Below are 21,164 nucleotides of genomic sequence, written 5' to 3' on the forward strand. Positions count from 1 at the left end.
TTCCATCGACAGTCCTCCCCCTCCCTATTCCATCGACAGTCTTCCCCCTCTCCCTAGTCCATCGTCAGTCTTCCCCCTCTCCCTATTCCATCGACAGTCTTCCCCCTCTCCCTAGTCCATCGTCAGTCTGTCCCCTCTCCCGAGTTCATCGACAGTCTTCCCCCTCCCTATTCCATCGACAGTCTTCCCCTCTCCCTAGTCCATCGACAGTCTTCCCCTCTCCCTAGTCCATCGACAGTCCTCCCCCTCTCCCTATTCTGTCGACAGTCCTCCCCTCTCCCTATTCTATCGACAGTCCTCCCCCTCTCCCTATTCTATCGACAGTCCTCCCCTCTCCTTATTCCCCGTCTTGTGTGTAAACTGATACGTACAGGCTCAGTGTATTTTCTTGGGAAAGAGAGGGGGAGGAGTGAGAGAAGATACTCCATCCCTCTTTTTCTTGGGCGCTGCCACTGAAAAGAAGAGGGTGTAGGGCTCAGTTGTTTTTCTCCAGCTTCAACGATAGTTTGCAGACTCTCTTCCCGTCTTGTGTGTAAACTGATCCGTACAGGCTCTGTGTATTTTCTTGGGAGAGAGAGAGGGGGAGGAGTGAGAGAAGATACTCCGTCCCTATTTTTCTTGGCTGCTGTACCGCGGGCGTTACAGTTCAAAGTGCAGTTTCTTGCCAATTCATCAGGGCGGACTTAAACCAAAGGTGTGTTCGTCTTTGAATCTGAAACGCATCTGAATTCATTCTGTGTTTACGTTTTTTGGGCGTGAAGAAAAATCTCTTGTCGTGGGAAAAGTGCCAAACTTCCAAACCGTGTCATATTTCCCGGGATTTAGAGTGTCGTTGCTCGCTCGCTCCCTTCGGCATCTCACAATGTTTTCTCTCCCGGGGAAGATCTGAACTTTTACGGACGGTGACAACGTAGACAATAGGACTTCGTTCGGGTTTTGGTTGTAAAAAGAGAGGAGACGAACTGATTAGGACAGCGAGTTCGTGTTCAACTACCAATTCCTGAGGTAAGCGACCGGTCATGGCTGTGTATTTGAACTTCTCAGCGGCTGAGTTTGGTTAAGAATGATGTGAAGGAATCGAACCAGGTCTGGTTCTCTGACATTGGGATAACAACAAGCCACCAGATGCTTGGTAGAAACGTCTTGTGTCCTTACAACTGGGGAGCGAGTCAAGAAAAGAGCATAGAAGGACTGAGGTAAAGTCAGTTTCAGGTTGGATATTTGACGGCCCGTAGTTTTCCTTACGTCTACCAAAAGCAGTTAGGGACCGTCAACATAGTGACAAATCAAACATTTAAAATTTCAATAGCTCTTTAACCTGTTGAGGACAGAGGGCGCTGTTTCACTTTGGGGGAAAATCGTCCCCAATTTAAACGGCCTCGTACTCAATTCTTGCTCGTACAATATGCATATTATTATTACTATTGGATAGAAAACACTCTCTAGTTTCTAAAACCGTTTTAATTATATCTGTGAGTAAAACAGAACTCCTTTTGCAGCAAACTTCCTGACAGGAAGTGGAAAATCTGAAATCGATGCACTGTTCTAGGGCCTGCCTATTAATGTCCTTGATATTTATTAGAATACATGCACTTCATACGTCTTCCACTAGATGTCGACAAGCAGTGAGAGAAGAAATTGAGTGTGTAACTTGATCTGGGGTCGAATAATAGCTCTCGGCATGACGTGTCACCAGTTTCCTGTTTTCTGGAGAGCGCGTGAAGGGACCTGGTATTGCCTTCTGTAAAGCTGTCGTTATGGACGACTAATATCTCCGGCTTTGATTTTATTTGATACATGTGACAATATCATCGTAAAGTATGTTTTTTCAATATAGTTTTATTAGATTATTGAAATTTATTCGGGACGTTAGGCGTGTTGCGTTGTGTGCCTTTGTTCAGGAAGGAGAGCTTAGCGCCACTTTGCTAGCTTTCCGTGCTAATTGACTGGAGAAGAGGACATTCTAAATCCAAACAACGATTGTTCCCGACAAAGGACCCCTTGTACAACATTCTGATGAAAGATCATCAAAAGTAGGACCCATTTTATGATGCTATTTCATATATCTGTCGAACATGTGAAATAGTCGTTTGCGCCCTGAGTTTGGGCACTCTCTCGCTATACCTAAGCTGGATGTCGTAATGAAGTTATTTTTAGAATTCTAACACGGAGATTGCATTAAGAACTAGTGTATCTATCGTTTCCTATACAACATGTATTTTCTAGTAACGTTTATGAATAGTTATTTGGTCAGAATAGTTGGAGTGTCATAAAAATATCTGCACATTCTGGGAAAAAGATGCTACGTTAGCACAATGTATAACCACTGATTTCAGCTCTAAATATGCACATTTTCGAACAAAACATAAGTGTATGTGTAACCTGATGTTATAGGACTGTCATCTGATGAAGGTTTATGAAGGTTAGTGAAAATTAATATCTTTTGCTGGTTTATTCCCTATCGCTAACGTGCCTATTGCTATCGCTAACGTGCCTTGATGAATGAATGCGGTAGTGTGGTAGGCTATTGTAGTAAGCTAATATAATGCTATATTGTGTTTTCGCTGTAAAACACTTAAAAAATCGGAAATATTGGCTGGATTCACAAGATGTTTGTCTTTAATTTGCTGTACACCATCGATTTTTCAGAAATGTTTAATGATGAGTATTTAGGTATTTGACGTTGGTGTCTGTAATTACTCTGGCTGCTTCGGTTCTATTTCTGACGGTAGCTGTGATGGTAGCTGCAATGTAAAACTGATTTATACCTCAAATATGCAAATTTTTAGAACAAAACATAGCAAAACATTGTATAACATGTTATAAGACTGTCATCTGATGAAGTTGTTTCTTGGTTAGTTTGGTTGGTTCTTGGTTAGTTAGGTTGGCTTTGTGCATGCTACCTGTGCTGTGAAAAATGTCTGTCCTTTTTTGTATTTGGTGGTGAGCTAACATAAATATATGTGGTGTTTTCACTGTAAAACATTTTAAAAATCGGACATGTTGACTGGATTCACAAGATGTATATCTTTCATTTGCTGTATTGGACTTGTTAATGTGTGAAAGTTAAATATTTCTAAAAAATATCTTTTGAATTTCGCGCTCTGCCTTTTCAGTGGAATGTGGGAGGAGTTCTGCTAGCGGAATGCCAGAGCCAGACAGGTTAACCAAATACTCCAAATACTTTCAAAACTAGTTGTAGCTAACCCGATGGTATAGACACACATTGCACACCCTTTAGTTTGTCCATTTTCATCTCACATAATTTTACATGAATTTTTCAAAATGTAAAATTTCAATAGCTCCTTGGTCATGTGACCTGGTGACTTCAAACAAGGTTCAGAATGTCCATTCAGTGGGCCTACACATTGCACACCCTTTAGTTTGTCCATTTTCATCTCATGGTTTTACATACATTTTTCAAAATGTAGAATTTCAGTAGCTCCTTGGTCATGTGACCTAGTGACTTCAAACAAGGTTCAGAATGTCCATTCAGTAAGCCTACACATTGCACACCCTTTGGTTTGTCCAGAATTTCAATTGCTCCTTGGTCATGTGACCTAATGTCCGCTGACTACCCTTCTATATTGCACACTCTTGTTTGTGTACTTTCATCTCATGCGATTAGAGGCCTTCATATTTGCAGGCCTTCATATTACATGGGTGTTAGCTATTATTTTTTTAAATCAACAAATGTTCCATCCTCGCAATAACTATCTTTCACATGGACACTAAAAAGATCCGCAAATGGCTGTATGTGGAATGGATCAAGGACAGGAGAGGTGTTCAAACAGAGGTGCTTAAAGGAAGGTGCACAGGTAGGCCTCATGAAAAACAATGTTTCATATGCTCTTTTTAATCACAGTAATAGGCAGTGATTTGTCAGTCACAGTCAACAGCTCTGCACCCCTCACAGCAACTTGCCCAAGCCTCCCCATTACTCCTTCACCCAAATCCAGATAGCTGATGTTCTGAAAGAGGTGCCAAATCTGGACCCCTACAAATCAGCTGGGCTAGACAATCTGGACCCTCTCTTTCTAAAATTATCCGCCGCAATAGTTGCAACCACTATTACTAGCCTGTTCAACCTCTCTTTCTTATCGTCTGAGATCCCCAAAGATTGGAAAGCTGCCGCGGTCATCCCCCTCTTCAAAGGTGGAGACACTCTAGACCCAAACTGTTTCAGACCTATATCTATCTTACCCTGCCTTTCTAAGGTCTTCGAAAGCCAAGTTAACAAACAGATCACCGACCATTTTGAATCCCACCGTACCTTCTCCGCTTTGCAATCTGGTTTCCGAGCTGGTCATGGGTGCACCTCAGCCACACTCAAGGTCCTAAACGATATCATAACCGCCATCGACAAAAGACAATACTGTGCAGCCGTATCCATCGACCTGGCCAAGGCTTTCGACTCTGTCAATCACCGCATTCTTATCGGCAGACTCAACAGCCTTGGTTTCTCAAATTACTGCCTCGCCTGGTTCACCAACTACTTCTCAGATAGAGTTCAGTGTGTCAAATCGGAGGGCCTGTTGTCTGGACCTCTGCCAGTCTCTATGCCACAGGGTTTAATTCTCGGGCCGACTCTTTTCTCTGTATACATCAATGATGTCGCTTTTGCGGCTGGTGATTCTCTGATCCACCTCTACGCAGACGACACCATTCTATATACATCTGGCCCTTTTTTGGACACTGTGTTAACTAACCTCCAGACGAGCTTCAATGCCATACAACTCTCCTTCTGTGGCCTCCAACTGCTCTTAAATGCAAGTAAAACTAAATGCATGCTCTTCAACCGATCGCTGCCCGCATCTGCCAATGACTGCCCGCATCTGCCAATGACTGGAACAAATTGCAAAGATCACTGAAGCAGTAGACTCATATCTCCCTCACTATCTTTTAGCATCAGCTATCAGAGCCGCTTACAGATCATTGCACCTGTACATAGCCCATCTGTAAATAGCCCATCCAACTCCCTCATCCCCATATTGTTATTTATATATTTTTTTTTCTTTGCACCCCAGTATCTCTACTTGCACATTCATCTTCTGCACATCTATCACTCCAGTGTTTATTTGCGAAATTGTAATTATTTCCCCACTACGGCCTATTTATTGCCTTACCTCCCTAATCTTACTTCATTTGCACACACTGTATATAGACTTTTGTATTGTGGTATTGACTGTACGTTTGTTTATTCCATGTGTAACTCTGTGTTGCTGTTTGTGTCACACTGCTTTGCTTTATCTTGGCCAGGTCGCAGTTGTAAATGAGAACTTGTTCTCAACTGGCTTACCTGGTTGATTAAAGGTGAAATTTAAATTTTTTAAAAATACTGTATGTGGGAATGTCTTATGTCCGTCCTACATGTAGTGTTGGTACATGGAATCTTCCTCAACTGCATATATCATAAATTGCTATTGCAAATAGAAGTATTATGTTCAACAACTGACATTTTCAGATATAATTTTGACAAACACACTTTGGTGCTTACAATTCATTCTCTATTGGTCATAGATTTGGTGGGCACTGTCATCTGTGATCTTTGTGATATGACTTTCTTTAAGCACATACTGATGAAACTGTCACTTTATATTTTTTTCTTAAAGTCTATAAACGCTCTACATGTATTCACACTGATAGGGTTGGATCCTATATGCTACTTTTATTATTGTCCTGTAAATAGTTCAGTGGCTATAATTTAGGCTGTGTAGAATGAGGCATAAAGGAAATGACCTCTACTACTAAATTACTACTAGATTATAGTGATAAGGAAAACAGCATACACATTTGGCCTGTGTATTCATTTGCCTATAACTAATCAGAATTCCATTATGTTTACATAAAAAAGAGAGTACTTCAAAATGAGAAGATCCTGCCATGGAAAAGACGACTGGGCGGACATAAAGTGGAAAGGAGGGGAAATAACTCACACCATGCAGCAGGACACCTTCGGCTGCGGGGTCTTTGTAATGCAGGTTTGATAGTTATATTTTCAATAATGTGAAAATTAGGTCAAAAACTCTATTTTATGTTTTGGTGTAGATGGCCAAGGAAGTTGCACAGAACTTCCCCAACATCCCAAATTGATATGGAACCTTCAAAAACACATGGAGCAACTGCGAAAAGAAATGTCTGAGGATATACTGAAAATGTCTGGTATGTAATGACATTTAATTCAAAGTAAATGAAAAATTCTTTCTTTTTATGTAGTTGTGTGGGACAGCCATATGTTCAGTTCATGCCTATGATTTCAGAGTTCAACAAAGCCAACAACTGCTTCATGTGTGTCACTGATAAAGAACCTGGATGTGGTCCAAAGACTGACTGAGTTAGTAACTTTATTTAACATGTTTATAATCTTTTGACAACAGTGACGGCATGTAAGACAATTTATGATATAGCACAATGGATGGCTAATTCGTCATACTGCATTGATATTTGATATTATTTATAACGTGTTACGTTTTGTTTTGATTGAATGTTTTGCATGCCAACGGTGGTTCCATGTGCTGTAACTAGGAATGAAGACAAAAGAGTTCAACAGAGTAAAGAACACAAACTGGAAGTGCAGTCTTTGTTGTTGAAAATGTATGCTATACCCCATCCACACTGAAGAGGCTCTGAAATGTACATCAACCAGGGATAAAGAGAAAGTTAACACTGTGAAATGTTTCATATTTAATTTAAGTTAAGTTTCTGTTGACATGTTGGAAAAGATTAAAGGTCTACAATTTCTGCTTAATTTGTCAATATCACATTTTTATTGATTTACTGGCCACCATTATTGTGGTTACATGTTCAGTATATGTATTGACCAGCAAACCCACTGCAGCCTACCTCACCAGCTCACTCTCCATCCCTGCTTTGGACAATTAATAGCATGGCTCTCGTACTTTGCCCTTTTCCTTTATGGTTGATATTAACGATGAAAGGAGATATTATCTGTCTCTCTCCTATTGTGTACCGCTGTTAAATACTGTGGAAAAATAAAAAACAGGGAAAATAGGTACTTAGAACTACCAATTATTATAGATAAATATTAAAGAAAAGGGTAAACACAAAACTGGACTGAACCCCCTAATTGTCAAACTAATATTATTAATGTGCAACAATATAGAAGATACCTGACTAGAGTGTTACGCACGCCTCTATGAAGAGGGAACGCAACACCTTGCTGCAAATCAACTCCCCGTGAAGCAAAAGAGGTATGAACTGTAGGTGCGAGAAATGACGACAAAGGCAGAATTTACCGTTTACTAGGATTTATTTCCTTAAACGGTAATATGGGGAAAAGGGGCTGGACGGAACCAAAGCAAAGAAAGTAAATATCAAAGCTTCCCCCTCTCCTATCTAACCTGCCTACCCACTACTTACCTAACTTAGCACCACCTGGTGCCCTAACCAAAATACAGGGGGTGGTCCGCCCAGGTCTTACCTAGTGTGCCTAGACATTGAATATATTACAGGTATATGTATGCCCGCGGGCCTCTTGCCTAAGCACTCCCAAAGTGCCTTCTCCTTCCCCCCTGGGAACAAATGAAACAGAACAACAAACAATTAGTTATGCTATATGGGTGTATATCCACTGCATGCTTCTTAGGTGTGTAAATGACATTGTAACGGCTTTCTTCCTGGGATGAAGGAGAGGACCAAAATGCAGCGCTGTTATTGTTCAACATGTTTAATAAGACGATAAACGATGAACATTAACAAATACCAAAATAACAAACGTGAAAGCCGAGACAGTCCTATCTGGTGCAGAACACAAACACAGAGACAGGAAACAACCACCCACAATCCCCAACACAAAACAAGCCACCTATATATGATTCTCAATCAGGGACAACGATTGACAGCTGTCTCTGATTGAGAACCATATTAGGCTGGACACAGAAACAGACAAACTAGACACACAACATAGAATGCCCACCCCAACTCACGCCCTGACCATACTAAACAAATACAAAAACAAGGGAAAACAGGTCAGGAACGTGACAGACATGACCAAGGAGCTATTGCAAATTTTAAACTATGAAAAATGTACGTTACACCGCGTGATTTTACAGTACACAAACAAGAGTGCGCAATATAGAAGGGTAGTCAGCGGACATTAGGTCACATGACCAAGGAGTTATTGAAATTGTACATTTAGAAAAATGTATGTAAAACCATGTGATATAAAGATGTACAAACCAAAGGGTGTGCAATGTGTAGGCTTACTGAGTGGACATTCTGAACCGTGTTTGAAGTCACTAGGTCACATGACCAAGGAGCAATTGAAATTCTGGACAAACCAAAGGGCGTGCAATGTGTAGGCTTACTGAATGGACATTCTGAACCGTGTTTGAAGTCACCAGGTCACATGACCAAGGAGCTATTAACATTCTACATTTTGAAAAATTATTTTAAAATCTTGTGAGATGAAAATGGACAAACCAAAGGGTGTGCAATGTGTAGGCCCACTGAGTGTACATTCTGAACCGTGTTGGAAGTCACCAGGTCACATGACCAAGGAGCTATTGAAATTCTACATTTTTTTTTTTTAATGTAAAACCATATGAGATGAAAATAAACAAACTAAATGGTGTGCAATATAGAAGGGTAGTCAGTGGACATACTGAACCTTTTTTGAAGTCATTAGGTCACATGACCAAGGAACTATTGAAATTTGAATGTAAAGAAAGTTTGTACTATGTTTACGCTCCCTAACTAATTCAACTTGGAATACAAAATGCTGCTCACATTTCCACATGTTTATTAGCTTTGGAAAGCGAATTAATGTCCAAATCGTGAAAATAAGACCTGTGCAATGATCCTCTCCTCTCCTGGTCCTCTCCTGATCGTCTCCTCTCCTGATCCTTTCCTGGTCATCTCCTCACCGGATCCTCTCCTCTCCTGGCCCTCTCCTCTCCTGATCCTTTCCTCTCCTGATCGTCTCCTCTCCTGATCCTCTCCTCTCCTGGCCCTCTCCTCTCCTGATCCTTTCCTGATCCTCTCCTCTCCTGATCCTCTCCTCTCCTGGTCCTCTCCTCTCCTGGTCCTCTCCTCTCCTGATCGTCTCCTCTCCTGATCCTTTCCTGGTCCTCTCCTCACCTGATCCTCTCCTCTCCTGATCCTCTCCTCTCATGATCCTTTCCTCTCCTGATCCTTTCCTGATCCTCTCTTTTATTTTATCGTCCGTGTCAAATTCACTGATCAACATCTGAGGGGAGTTAGGGGAGCGAGTGAATTGATTTTCCCTCCTTTATGTTTAGTGGGAAGGGAAGGATGAGAATGAATAATAATGAGAGTGGACAGGTAGGAACGCTGAAGTAGAACTGAATAACTTACTGCTAAAAAAAACATTTTATAGAAGGAATGTTATTAAACATTGTAATCCTTCATGTCTTTTTTTATTAGCTGTTGAAACGTCCCCTCAGGCCTGTCTGTGGTTACTAAGTTACAAAGTCACAGAAAGACTAATAGGATGGAATGATTAAGATTAGTTCCTAATCTCCCCCTTTCTCCTCGATCTCCTCAGTCTCTCTCTCCTACCTCCTCCCTCCCTCCCTTCACTCTCTTCCCTCTCTTCTCCCCCTCTCACTCCTTCCTTCCTCTTCTTCTTTCTCCCTCCTACCTCTCTCTCCCTCTTTCTTTCTCTACCAAGTTACAAAGAGACAAAGCTTAACATAATTATTTTTCCCTTCCTCTCCACCAGAGATGGCGTGGCGGTGGGTCCTGGCTGCCATCTTGGCGATGTCGTCTCTCTCCCTCCTCGGCTCCGCCTACAACGAGTTCACCTCTGACACCCTCATCAACAACGTAGTCCAGGACCCAATCACCAGCCGGCTGTATGTGGGCACGGTCAACGCCCTCTACCAACTGGACCAATCCCTGCACCCCGAGGCACACACCAGAACAGGACCCGAATTGGACAACCGCCAGTGTACCCCGCCCGTGACTTCCTGCGAGGAAGCAGTGGAGACAGACAACCATAACAAACTGCTCCTCATCCATCCATCCAAAGACACCTTGATAGTGTGTGGGAGTCTGTACAGAGGAATCTGTTCTCTGAGGAACCTGTCTAATGTAGAGCAGCTGCTGTACTTCAGCGATAGTAACGGAGAGAAGTCGTACGTGGCCAGTGCAGAGGAGAGTGTGTCAGTAGTAGGGGTCATGTCTTACTACTTCAGCAAGGACAGGGAGAACTTCACCGTCTTCCTGGTAGGTGGACTAACCGCTCCGTGATATATCACAGTAATAATAATCTCATTTAGCAGACACTTTTATTCAAAGCTACTTGTATAAATGTTTTATTGGGTGGTCCCGGGAATCGAACCCACTATCCTGGCTTTGCAATGCTGATGTTGTATTGGGATTTTAAATTGTAAAGGTACTAGATAAGTGAATTTCCCATGTTCTGTTCCCTCGGTCTCATCCTAGGTGTGTAAAGGTTATGTCAGCCACGAATGCACCAAGCTGAACCATGTTGTATTTACTTCCTGGTCACCATGGTAACTCTCTGTTCTCTTCAGGTGGCTAAGGGCTACGGCAGCCATGACAGCACCAAGCTGATCAGCACCCGTATCCTCCAGGTCCATCATGACTGGGTGTTGTTCGACAGCATCATCGAGGCCTCGGCCGTCCAGTCCAACCCCTTCACACTGCGCTACCTCCATGACTTCAGACACGTCTTCAAGGTAAGAGACGGAGAAACCCCTTTTACACACACAGCAGTGTGCAACATCCCCTCGGGGCCTGTCTGTGATTACAACGTTACAACGAGACTGAAAGACAAATACTGATTCATGGAACTCATCTCACTCTTTTTCTCTCCTTTTTTCCCCACTTTCTCTATTTCCCCCTCTCTCTTTTTTTATGTGTCTCTTCTTCCAGGACGAGGGCTTTGTCTACTTCCTGTTCTCCAGAACCCTGGGTGCCCAGGATTCAGGAACCAAGAACTTCACCTTTATCTCCAGGATGTGTGAGAACGACCACAACTACTACTCGTACACAGAGCTCCAGCTGAACTGCAGCATGGGGAACAAGTACAACAAGGTCCAGGCAGCCTACGTGGCCCTCCCAGGAGAAGCCCTGGCCAGGAATATGAGCTCCTCTGGCCGGTACGGACCGGTTGGAGCCCAGGATAAGGTATGTATTTATTTTCCCCCTCTAACAATTTAAACTTAATCCACTAACCAGTTCAATTCTATACCCCAATTCAATTATATAACCCCTAATAGAATTGCCCTAAGGGGACAGATAGTTGTTTGAATTAGATTGAATCCCACAAATGAGTTTGGACAGATAAAGCGGGCATTTCACCTTTACTTAAGCAGGCAAGTCTGAACCGTAAGAACAGTGAGTTAAGAAAAGAGACTTGTGTATTCCTGTCAGGTTGTGTTTGTGGTGTTCAGCTCAGACGACGACAGCTCCAGCTCGGCAGTGTGTATGTACCCACTGAGGGCCATCAACCAGAGACTGGTGGAGATCATAGGAGCCTGCTACAGCACCAAGGGACAAATAAACAAGACGTCTGCCGTCTACTCCCCGTACTCCTCCAAGTCAGACGAGCTGTGTAAAATTGAAAATGAGGTTTGTAGCCTGACCAGACCCTCCAGTCAAGGGTTTTGAACAATTGATGGTTTTGTAGTTTACCTTGACGTTATGGTCGTTGCTCTTCTACAATGAAATGTACAAGAGGATGTAGATATAATGTAATAACTGCTACATTATCACTTCTACCTACTAGTGAGATAATGTATCTGACAGTGATTCCTCCCCTCTTCAGAAGGGCATGGTGACCAATCAAAAGTGTGGTGCTGAGCTCCTGCCCTCCCCGCTGGCCAGCAGGGCAGAGTTCGCCCTGGCAACCGAACCCGTTTTCACCAAGAAGGGCCTGATGACCGCTGTGGCCGTCGCTGTGGAAACGGAGCACGCCGTTGCCTTCCTGGGGACCACTTTAGGAGAGGTACTAGCTAACAGTGATGGACTTTCCAAGTCTTTTCGTTGAGCCGGGTCTTTTGGCTCCCAAACAGATCTTTGTTCATTAGTTCTTACAAATGGATGAAAAACCATGAAAAATATAAGGGGTTGCCTACCTTTATGTCAAATTGTGACACGAGTTCAATTAAATGGTTTACGTGACATTTTTCTTCCGCCTGCATGGACCACAATAAGGTTTTCAGAGATTACAGCTGACCCTAACTCCAGATAATGGTTGAGTTACCATCTTCAGAGAATGTTTCTCTAACTGAACTCCAGATAATGGTTGAGTTACCATCTTCAGAGAATGTTTCTCTAACTGAACTCCAGATAATGGTTGAGTTACCATCTTCAGAGAATGTTTCTCTAACTGAACTCCAGATAATGGTTGAGTTACCATCTTCAGAGAATGTTTCTCTAACTGAACTCCAGATAATGGTTGAGTTACCATCTTCAGAGAATGTTTCTCTAACTGAACTCCAGATAATGGTTGAGTTACCATCTTCAGAGAATGTTTCTCTAACTGAACTCCAGATAATGGTTGAGTTACCATCTTCAGAGAATGTTTCTCTAACTGAACTCCAGATAATGGTTGAGTTACCATCTTCAGAGAATGTTTCTCTGACTGAACTCCAGATAATGGTTGAGTTACCATCTTCAGAGAATGTTTCTCTAACTGAACTCCAGATAATGGTTGAGTTACCATCTTCAGAGAATGTTTCTCTGACTGAACTCCAGATAATGGTTGAGTTACCATCTTCAGAGAATGTTTCTCTAACTGAACTCCAGATAATGGTTGAGTTACCATCTTCAGAGAATGTTTCTCTAACTGAACTCCAGATAATGGTTGAGTTACCATCTTCAGAGAATGTTTCTCTAACTGAACTCCAGATAATGGTTGAGTTACCATCTTCAGAGAATGTTTCTCTGACTGAACTCCAGGTAATGGTTGAGTTACCATCTTCAGAGAATGTTTCTCTAACTGAACTCCAGGTAATGGTTGAGTTACCATCTTCAGAGAATGTTTCTCTGACTGAACTCCAGATAATGGTTGAGTTACCATCTTCAGAGAATGTTTCTCTAACTGAACTCCAGATAATGGTTGAGGAGTTACCATCTTCAGAGAATGTTTCTCTGACTGAACTCCAGATAATGGTTGAGTTACCATCTTCAGAGAATGTTTCTCTAACTGAACTCCAGATAATGGTTGAGTTACCATCTTCAGAGAATGTTTCTCTGACTGAACTCCAGATAATGGTTGAGTTACCATCTTCAGAGAATGTTTCTCTAACTGAGCTCCAGGTAATGGTTGTCTGGAGCTCAAACCGCAGCAGTCGCAGGGAGCCAATCAGGGAGCCAATCAGGGAGACAAATGGAACAGCTCTTTCACAGATGAGATTCAGTTCTCGACGTTCCCCCAAAAAGAGCCGTTGGTTCGCGGACGACCTGTCACTGCTAGCTACAACCTTACAGTTGACCTGTCACTGCTAGCTATTACCTTACTATTGACCTGTCACTATTAGCTACCACCTTACTGTTGACCTGTCACTACTAGCTACCACCTTACTGTTGACCTGTCACTACTAGCTAACACCTTACTGTGACCTGTCACTACTAGCTACCACCTTACTGTTGACCTGTCACTACTAGCTACCACCTTACTGTTGACCTGTCACTACTAGCTAACACCTTACTGTTGACCTGTCACTACTAGCTACCACCTTACTGTTGACCTGTCACTACTAGCTATTACCTTACTGTTGACCTGTCACTACTAGCTACCACCTTACTGTTGACCTGTCACTACTAGCTATTACCTTACTGTTGACCTGTCACTACTAGCTACCACCTTACTGTTGACCTGTCACTACTAGCTACCACCTTAGTGTTGACCTGTCACTAATAGCTACCACCTTACTGTTGACCTGTCTCTACTAGCTACCACCTTACTGTTGACCTGTCACTACTAGCTACCACCTTAGTGTTGACCTGTCACTACTGGCTACCACCTTACTGTTGACCTGTCTCTACTAGCTACCACCTTACTGTTGACCTGTCACTACTAGCTACCACCTTACTGTAGACCTGTCACTGCTAGCTATTACCTTACTGTTGACCTGTCACTACTAGCTACCACCTTACTGTTGACCTGTCACTACTAGCTACCACCTTACTGTTGACCTGTCACTACTAGCTACCACCTTACTGTTGACCTGTCACTACTAGCTATTACCTTACTGTTGACCTGTCACTACTAGCTACCACCTTACTGTTGACCTGTCTCTACTAGCTACCACCTTACTGTTGACCTGTCACTACTAGCTACCACCTTAGTGTTGACCTGTCACTACTAGCTATTACCTTACTGTTGAACTGTCACTACTAGCTATTACCTTAGTGTTGACCTGTCACTACTAGCTATTACCTTACTGTAGACCTGTCACTACTAGCTAACACCTTACTGTTGACCTGTCACTGCTAGCTAACACCTTACTGTTGACCTGTCACTGCTAGCTAACACCTTACGGTTGACCTGTCACTGGTAGCTAACACCTTACTGTTGACCTGCCACTGCTAGCTAACACCTTACTGTTGACCTGTCACTACTAGCTACCACCTTACTGTTGACCTGTCACTACTAGCTACCACCTTACTGTTGACCTGTCTCTACTAGCTACCACCTTACTGTTGACCTGTCACTACTAGCTACCACCTTACTGTAGACCTGTCACTGCTAGCTATTACCTTACTGTTGACCTGTCACTACTAGCTACCACCTTACTGTTGACCTGTCTCTACTAGCTACCACCTTACTGTTGACCTGTCACTACTAGCTACCACCTTAGTGTTGACCTGTCACTACTAGCTATTACCTTACTGTTGAACTGTCACTACTAGCTATTACCTTAGTGTTGACCTGTCACTACTAGCTATTACCTTACTGTAGACCTGTCACTACTAGCTAACACCTTACTGTTGACCTGTCACTGCTAGCTAACACCTTACTGTTGACCTGTCACTACTTGCTAACACCTTACGGTTGACCTGTCACTACTAGCTAACACCTTACTGTTGACCTGTCACTGCTAGCTAACACCTTACGGTTGACCTGTCACTGGTAGCTAACACCTTACTGTTGACCTGCCACTGCTAGCTAACACCTTACTGTTGACCTGTCACTACTAGCTACCACCTTACTGTTGACCTGTCACTACTAGCTACCACCTTACTGTTGACCTGTCACTGCTAGCTAACACCTTACTGTTGACCTGTCACTGCTAGCTACCACCTTACTGTTGACCTGTCACTGCTAGCTAACACCTTACTGTTGACCTGTCACTGCTAGCTAACACCTTACTGTTGACCTGTCACTGCTAGCTAACACCTTACTATTGCAATATTGTCTTTCTAACACTCACGCCAACACTGGTCTTTCTCACGCCAACACTGGTCTTTCTCACGCCAACAATGGTCTTTCTCACGCCAACACTGGTCTTTCTCACGCCAACACTGGCCTTTCTCACGCCAACACTGGCCTTTCTCACGCCAACAATGGTCTTTCTCACGCCAACACTGGCCTTTCTCACACCAACACTGGTCTTTCTCACGCCAACAATGGTCTTTCTCACGCCAACACTGGTCTTTCTCACGCCAACACTGGTCTTTCTCACGCCAACACTGGCCTTTCTCACGCCAACACTGGTCTTTCTCACGCCAACAATGGTCTTTCTCACGCCAACACTGGCCTTTCTCACGCCAACACTGGTCTTTCTCACGCCAATACTGGCCTTTCTCACGCCAACGCTGGCCTTTCTCACGCCAACACTAACACTTGCCTTTCTCCCACTTGTCTGTCTTCCACTAGCACTGTAACTGGTTTTGTTAATCGCTGCTTTTTTGAAGAAAGTTTTACTTGAGGAAAGCAATGACTATGATATGTGGTTGGTCTTACCTACCTTAGTTAAATGCACTGACTACAAGTTGCTCTGCATAAGAGTGTCTGCTAAACATAAACACGTCCTGCTGGAATGTTATTCTATAGGCTGCTCTGACTTGTATGTATTTTCCTTAATAGTTGACTAATGTCTTCTGCATCGACCCGGCCGCCTTTTCTGTCTTCTTTCTGCTAATGTAACGTAGGTGTTGAAGCTGCACCTGTCGACCAGACCAGAGGTGTACGGCCGCGCCCCTGGGGAGAACACCGGGGACAAGGTCAACAAGAACCTGCTGTTTGACACCAGCCTCACACACCTCTACATCACCACAGAGAAGAAGGTGAGCCGGGAACTTAACGTGGAACTTTATTCCATAGCGTAGATTTTCATCAGTGTGAGGCATTCCATGCATTTTGGTTAGTACGATATCCAAGCAATGTTTGAATCAGCCGTTTTTGTTTTGCTCATAGATCACCAAGGTGCCAGTGCAGGCGTGCCACCTGAAGACAGACTGCCAGTCCTGCGTGGCACAGAAAGACCCCTACTGTGGCTGGTGTGTGCTGCAGGGCAAGTGAGTACAGTACCAGTTATAGCCAATGTTCCCCCAAATCAAATCAAATGTATTTATATAGCCCTTCTTACATCAGCTGATATCTCAAAGTGCTGTACAGAAACCCAGCCTAAAACCCCAAACAGCAAGCAATGCAGGTGTAGAAGCACAGTGGCTAGGAAAAACTCCCTAGAAAGGCCAAAACCTAGGAAGAAACCTAGAGAGGAACCAGGCTATGAGGGGTAACCAGTCCTCTTCTGGCTGTGCCGGGTGGAGATTATAACAGAACATGGCCAAGATGTTCAAATGTTCATAAATGACCAGCATGGTCAAATAATAATAATCACAGTAGTTGTCGAGGGTGCAGCAAGTCAGCACCTCAGGAGTAAATGTCAGTTGGTTTTTCATAGCTGATCATTAAGAGTATCTCTACCGCCCCTGCTGTCTCTAGAGAGTTGAAAACAGCAGGTCTGGGACAGGTAGCACGTCCGGTGAACAGGTCAGGGTTCCATAGCCGCAGGCAGAACAGTTGAAACTGGAGCAGCAGCACGGCCAGGTGGACTGGGGACAGCAAGGAGTCATCATGCCAGGTAGTCCTGAGGCATGGTCCTAGGGTTCAGGTCCTCCGAGAGAGAGAAAGAAAGAGAGAATTAGAGAGAGCATACTTAAATTCACACAGGACACCGGATAAGACAGGAGAAGTACTCCAGATATAACAAACTGACCCTAGCCCCCCGACACATAAACTACTGCAGCATAAATACTGGAGGCTGAGACAGGAGGGGTCAGGAGACACTGTGGCCCCATCCGATGATACCCCCGGACAGATACTCCCGGACAGTCCCTCTAAGCTGTCTGCAGCTCCTCAGACTGCCTCACAGAAGAAATACCAGCCCGCGCAGAGAAGCACGAGATTCAACTTCACACAACTTTCTAGAGTTTTCCCCCTTAGTTAACACTATCAACGCTTCCCTTTACTGTTGGAATTGTGATTGAATCCACGCTTTCAATGCAACATACCGAAACAAAACAAACTATGCAAGATTTTTTGTTGTAGGCAGAAGTTGGATTCTTTTGCATTGACAGGCACGACTGAGCTCAATTACACAGACCTGTGCGCTTTAACCAATCAGAGCTGCATGTAGCCACATGTGCACGTTTGTTCATGTCCTTTGCTAGTTAGTGAGTTATTATCCCAGTTATAGATCATTTGTAGTCAGCAATAGAGGAGGGATTGCTTCCTACAAGAGCACAAAATGTGTACATTTCTAGTCATCTTTGAAAAGCGAGTCAGGTGAAGAGATTTTTTTTGTCTTAAAGGGGCAGTGTTGTATTTTGAGACAGGCTTGAATAAGCCAAGTAGCCAATAGGCAGAGGGAAGCATCATTTGTCTGATTCTCTGTAATAATGGTATGGGAATAATAATACATTATATTTAGAAAAGTGGTTTCTTGCATCAACACAACATTTTCCGTCACCTCCTTGTCTGAAGGACAAGTGGATAAACAGGTACATATTAAGCCCTGCATGTTTTATTCAAAAAGTCTCCTGGAATGTAGGTCTACATTGAACACCACACATTGGCTGCTACTGTAGGCTGAATGATAGAACATCTAATTCCATATAAACATTTAATGGGATGCATATTTCTCCATTGTTTTTGATGATAGGCCACTCTGGTAGGCCTACATTATGATCAAATAGCCACAGTAGCCTACTTGACCACTGTTAAAACTGTAACTTAAAGCGGGTACAGCCTCAGTGTTCACAGTAAACGTATGCTGGAAGTTGCACAGAATTTTGACTACGTTCAAATTTGCGCTCAGCAGACTTGAAATGTGCTCAGTGACAATTTTTTAGGGGAACATTGGTTATAGCTGCAATATTTCCTGCTGTTCATTGATATTTTCAATGAATAATACAATCTAACTTATAAATGTCTTTATCCTGTTATAGATGGTCCAGGACTATTTTCTCTCTTTAGCTCCTATCAGTGATGAACTGGGCCTGGATACAGGTAGCAGACTCCTGGTTAGCTGTAGTCCAGACTCCTGGTTTGCTGTAGTCCAGACTCCTGTTTAGCTGTAGTCCAGACTCCTGGTTAGCTGTAGTCCAGACTCATGGTTAGCTGTAGTCCAGATTCCTGGTTAGCTGTAGTCCAGACTCCTGGTTAGCTGTAGTCCAGACTCCTGGGTAGCTGTAGTCCAGACTCCTGGTTAGCTGTAGTCCAGACTCCTGGTTAGCTGTAGTCCAGGGTTAGCTGTGGTCCAGACTCCTGGTTAGCTGTAGTCCAGACTCCTGGTTTGCTGTAGTCCAGACTCCTGGTTAGCTGTAGTCCAGACTTCTGGTTAGCTGTAGTCCAGACTCCTGGTTAGCTGTAGTCCAGACTCCTGGTTAGCTGTAGTCCAGACTCCTGGTTAGCTGTAGTCCAGGGTTAGCTGTGGTCCAGACTCCTGGTTAGCTGTAGTCTAGACTCCTGGTTAGCTGTGGTCCAGGGTTAGCTGTGGTCTAGGGTTAGCTGTCGTCCAGGGTTAGCTGTCGTCCAGGGTTAGCTGTCGTCCGGGGTTAGCTATAGTCCAGGGTTAGCTGTGGTCCAGGGTTAGCTGGGGTCCAGGGTTAGCTGTGGTCCAGGGTTAGCTGTGGGCCAGGGTTAGCTGTGGGCCAGGGTTAGCTGTGGTCCAGGGTTAGCTGTGGTCCAGGGTTAGCTGTGGTCCAGGGTTAGCTGTGGTTCAGGGTTAGCTGTGGTCCAGGGTTAGCTGTGGTCCAGGGTTAGCTGTGGTCCAGGGTGTGACTGGTCTGTTCTCCTCCAGGTGTACCAGGAAGGGAGACTGTCCCAGGGCTGAGGATGACAACACGTGGCTGTGGAGCCCCAACCAGCAGTGTGTTCAGATCCAGGCCTTTAACCCACCCAGCTTCAGCTGTAGGAAGACCAAGCAGGTACTGAGTGGTTGAGTGTACATGTCTACTTTCCCTGTCATTGGCAGCTGTCCTCTCCAGTGTGAAAGATCATCTGTTGTGCTGGGTTTGCTTCATTCTGAATTCATTCATTCTGAGTTTAACTCTAGTCAATTCCATTAAGCTCTGCTCCTTTTCAGTGCATCTCTCTCTCTCTCTCTATCTCTCTCTCTCTCTCTCTCTCTCTCTCTCTCTCTCTCTCTCTCTCTCTCTCTCTCTCTCTCTCTCTCTCTCTCTCAACTCAATTGAAGGGGCTTTATTGGCATGGGAAACATGTGTTAACATTGCCAAAGCAAGTGAGTTAGATAATATACAAAAGTGTAATAAACAATATAAATTAACAGTAAACATTACACATACAGAAGTTTCAAAAGAATAAAGACATTACAAATGCCATATTATGTCTATTTACAGTGTTGTAACAATGTACAAATGGTTAAAGTACACATGGGAAAATAAATAAGCATAAATATGGGTTGTATTTACAATGGTGTTTGTTCTTCACTGGTTGCCCTTTTCTTGTGGCAACAGGTCACACATCTTGCTACTGTGATGGCACACTGTGGAATTTCACCCAGTAGATATGGGAGTTTATCAAAATTGGGTTTGTTTTCGAATTCTTTGTGGATCTGTGTAATCTGAGGGAAATATGTGTCTCTAATATGGTCATACATTGGGCAGGAGGTTAGGAAGTGCAGCTCAGTTTCCACCTCATTTTGTGGGCAGTGTGCACATAGCCTGTCTTATCTTGAGAGCCATGTCTGCCTACGGCGGCCTTTCTCAATAGCAAGGCTATGCTCACTGAGTCTGTACATAGTCAAAGCTTTCGTTAAGTTTGGGTCAGTCACAGTGGTCAGGTATTCTGCCACGGTGTACTCTCTGTTTAGGGCCAAATAGCATTCTAGTTTGCTCAGTTTTTTTTGTTAATTCTTTCCAATGTGTCAAGTAATTATCTTTTTGTTTTCTCATGATTTGGTTGGGTCTAATTGTGTTGCTGTCCTGGGGCTCTGTGGGGTCTGTTTGTGAACAGAGCCAGGACCAGCTTGCTTAGGGGACTCCAGGTTCATCTCTCTGTAGGTGATGGCTTTGTTATGGAAGGTTTGGTAACACTTTCTTTTAGGTGGTTGTAGAATTGAATGGCTCTTTTCTGGATTTTGATAATTAGTGGGTATCGGCCTAATTCTGCTCTGCATGCATTATTTGGTGTTCTACGTTGTACGCGAAGGATATTTTTGCAGAATTCTGCATGCAGAATTTTTGGTGTTTGTCCCATTTTGTGAAATCTTGGTTGGTGAGCGGACCCCAGACCTCACAACCATAAAGGGCAATGGGTTCTATGATTGATTCAAATATTTTTAGCCAGATCCTAATTGGTATGTTGAATTTTATGTTCCTTTTGATGGCATAGAATGCCCTTCTTGCCTTGTCTCTCAGATCGTTCACAGCTTTGTGGAAGTTACCTGTGGCGCTGATGTTTAGGCCAAGGTATGTATAGTTTTTTGTGTGCTCTAGGGCAATAGTGTCTAGATGGAATTTGTATTTGTGGTCCTGGCGACTTGACCTTTTTTGGAACACCATTATTTTTGTCTTACTGAGATTTACTGTCAGGGCCCAGGTCTGGCAGAATCTGTGCAGAATATCTAGGTGCTGCTGTAGGCCCTCCTTGGTTGGTGACAGAAGCACCAGATCATCAGCAAACAGTAGACATTTGACTTCAGATTCTAGTAGGGTGAGGCCGGGTGCTGCAGACTTTT

General features: G+C 43.6%; 1 protein-coding gene across 5 annotated transcripts in view; it reads left to right on the plus strand.

Moving 5' to 3' along the window:
• The first annotated feature begins 470 nt into the window (after window positions 1-470).
• LOC139533700 (plexin-B2-like) overlaps window positions 471-21,164 on the plus strand; it is a 76,223-nt gene continuing 55,529 nt past the window's right edge. Inside the window, exons 1-10 of one of the 5 annotated variants that reach the window (XR_011666844.1) lie at window positions 471-1,005; window positions 6,049-6,162; window positions 9,704-10,209; window positions 10,521-10,685; window positions 10,882-11,136; window positions 11,383-11,580; window positions 11,777-11,956; window positions 16,111-16,245; window positions 16,376-16,476; window positions 19,266-19,392. Coding sequence is in view for 4 of the 5 variants with exons in the window: in XM_071331987.1 (XP_071188088.1) it covers window positions 6,114-6,162; window positions 9,704-10,209; window positions 10,521-10,685; window positions 10,882-11,136; window positions 11,383-11,580; window positions 11,777-11,956; window positions 16,111-16,245; window positions 16,376-16,476; window positions 19,266-19,392 (1,716 nt within the window). In the remaining variant the exon portion in view is untranslated. Of the gene's footprint in view, window positions 1,006-1,042; window positions 1,197-6,048; window positions 6,163-9,703; window positions 10,210-10,520; window positions 10,686-10,881; window positions 11,137-11,382; window positions 11,581-11,776; window positions 11,957-16,110; window positions 16,246-16,375; window positions 16,477-19,265; window positions 19,393-21,164 lie in introns of those variants that run through there. The other 4 variants (XM_071331987.1, XM_071331988.1, XM_071331989.1 and 1 more) reach the window with 4 other exon arrangements.

The sequence above is a fragment of the Salvelinus alpinus genome, chromosome 11 (assembly GCF_045679555.1).
Source record: "Salvelinus alpinus chromosome 11, SLU_Salpinus.1, whole genome shotgun sequence".
In the NCBI taxonomy this organism is placed as follows: Eukaryota; Metazoa; Chordata; class Actinopteri; order Salmoniformes; family Salmonidae; genus Salvelinus; species Salvelinus alpinus.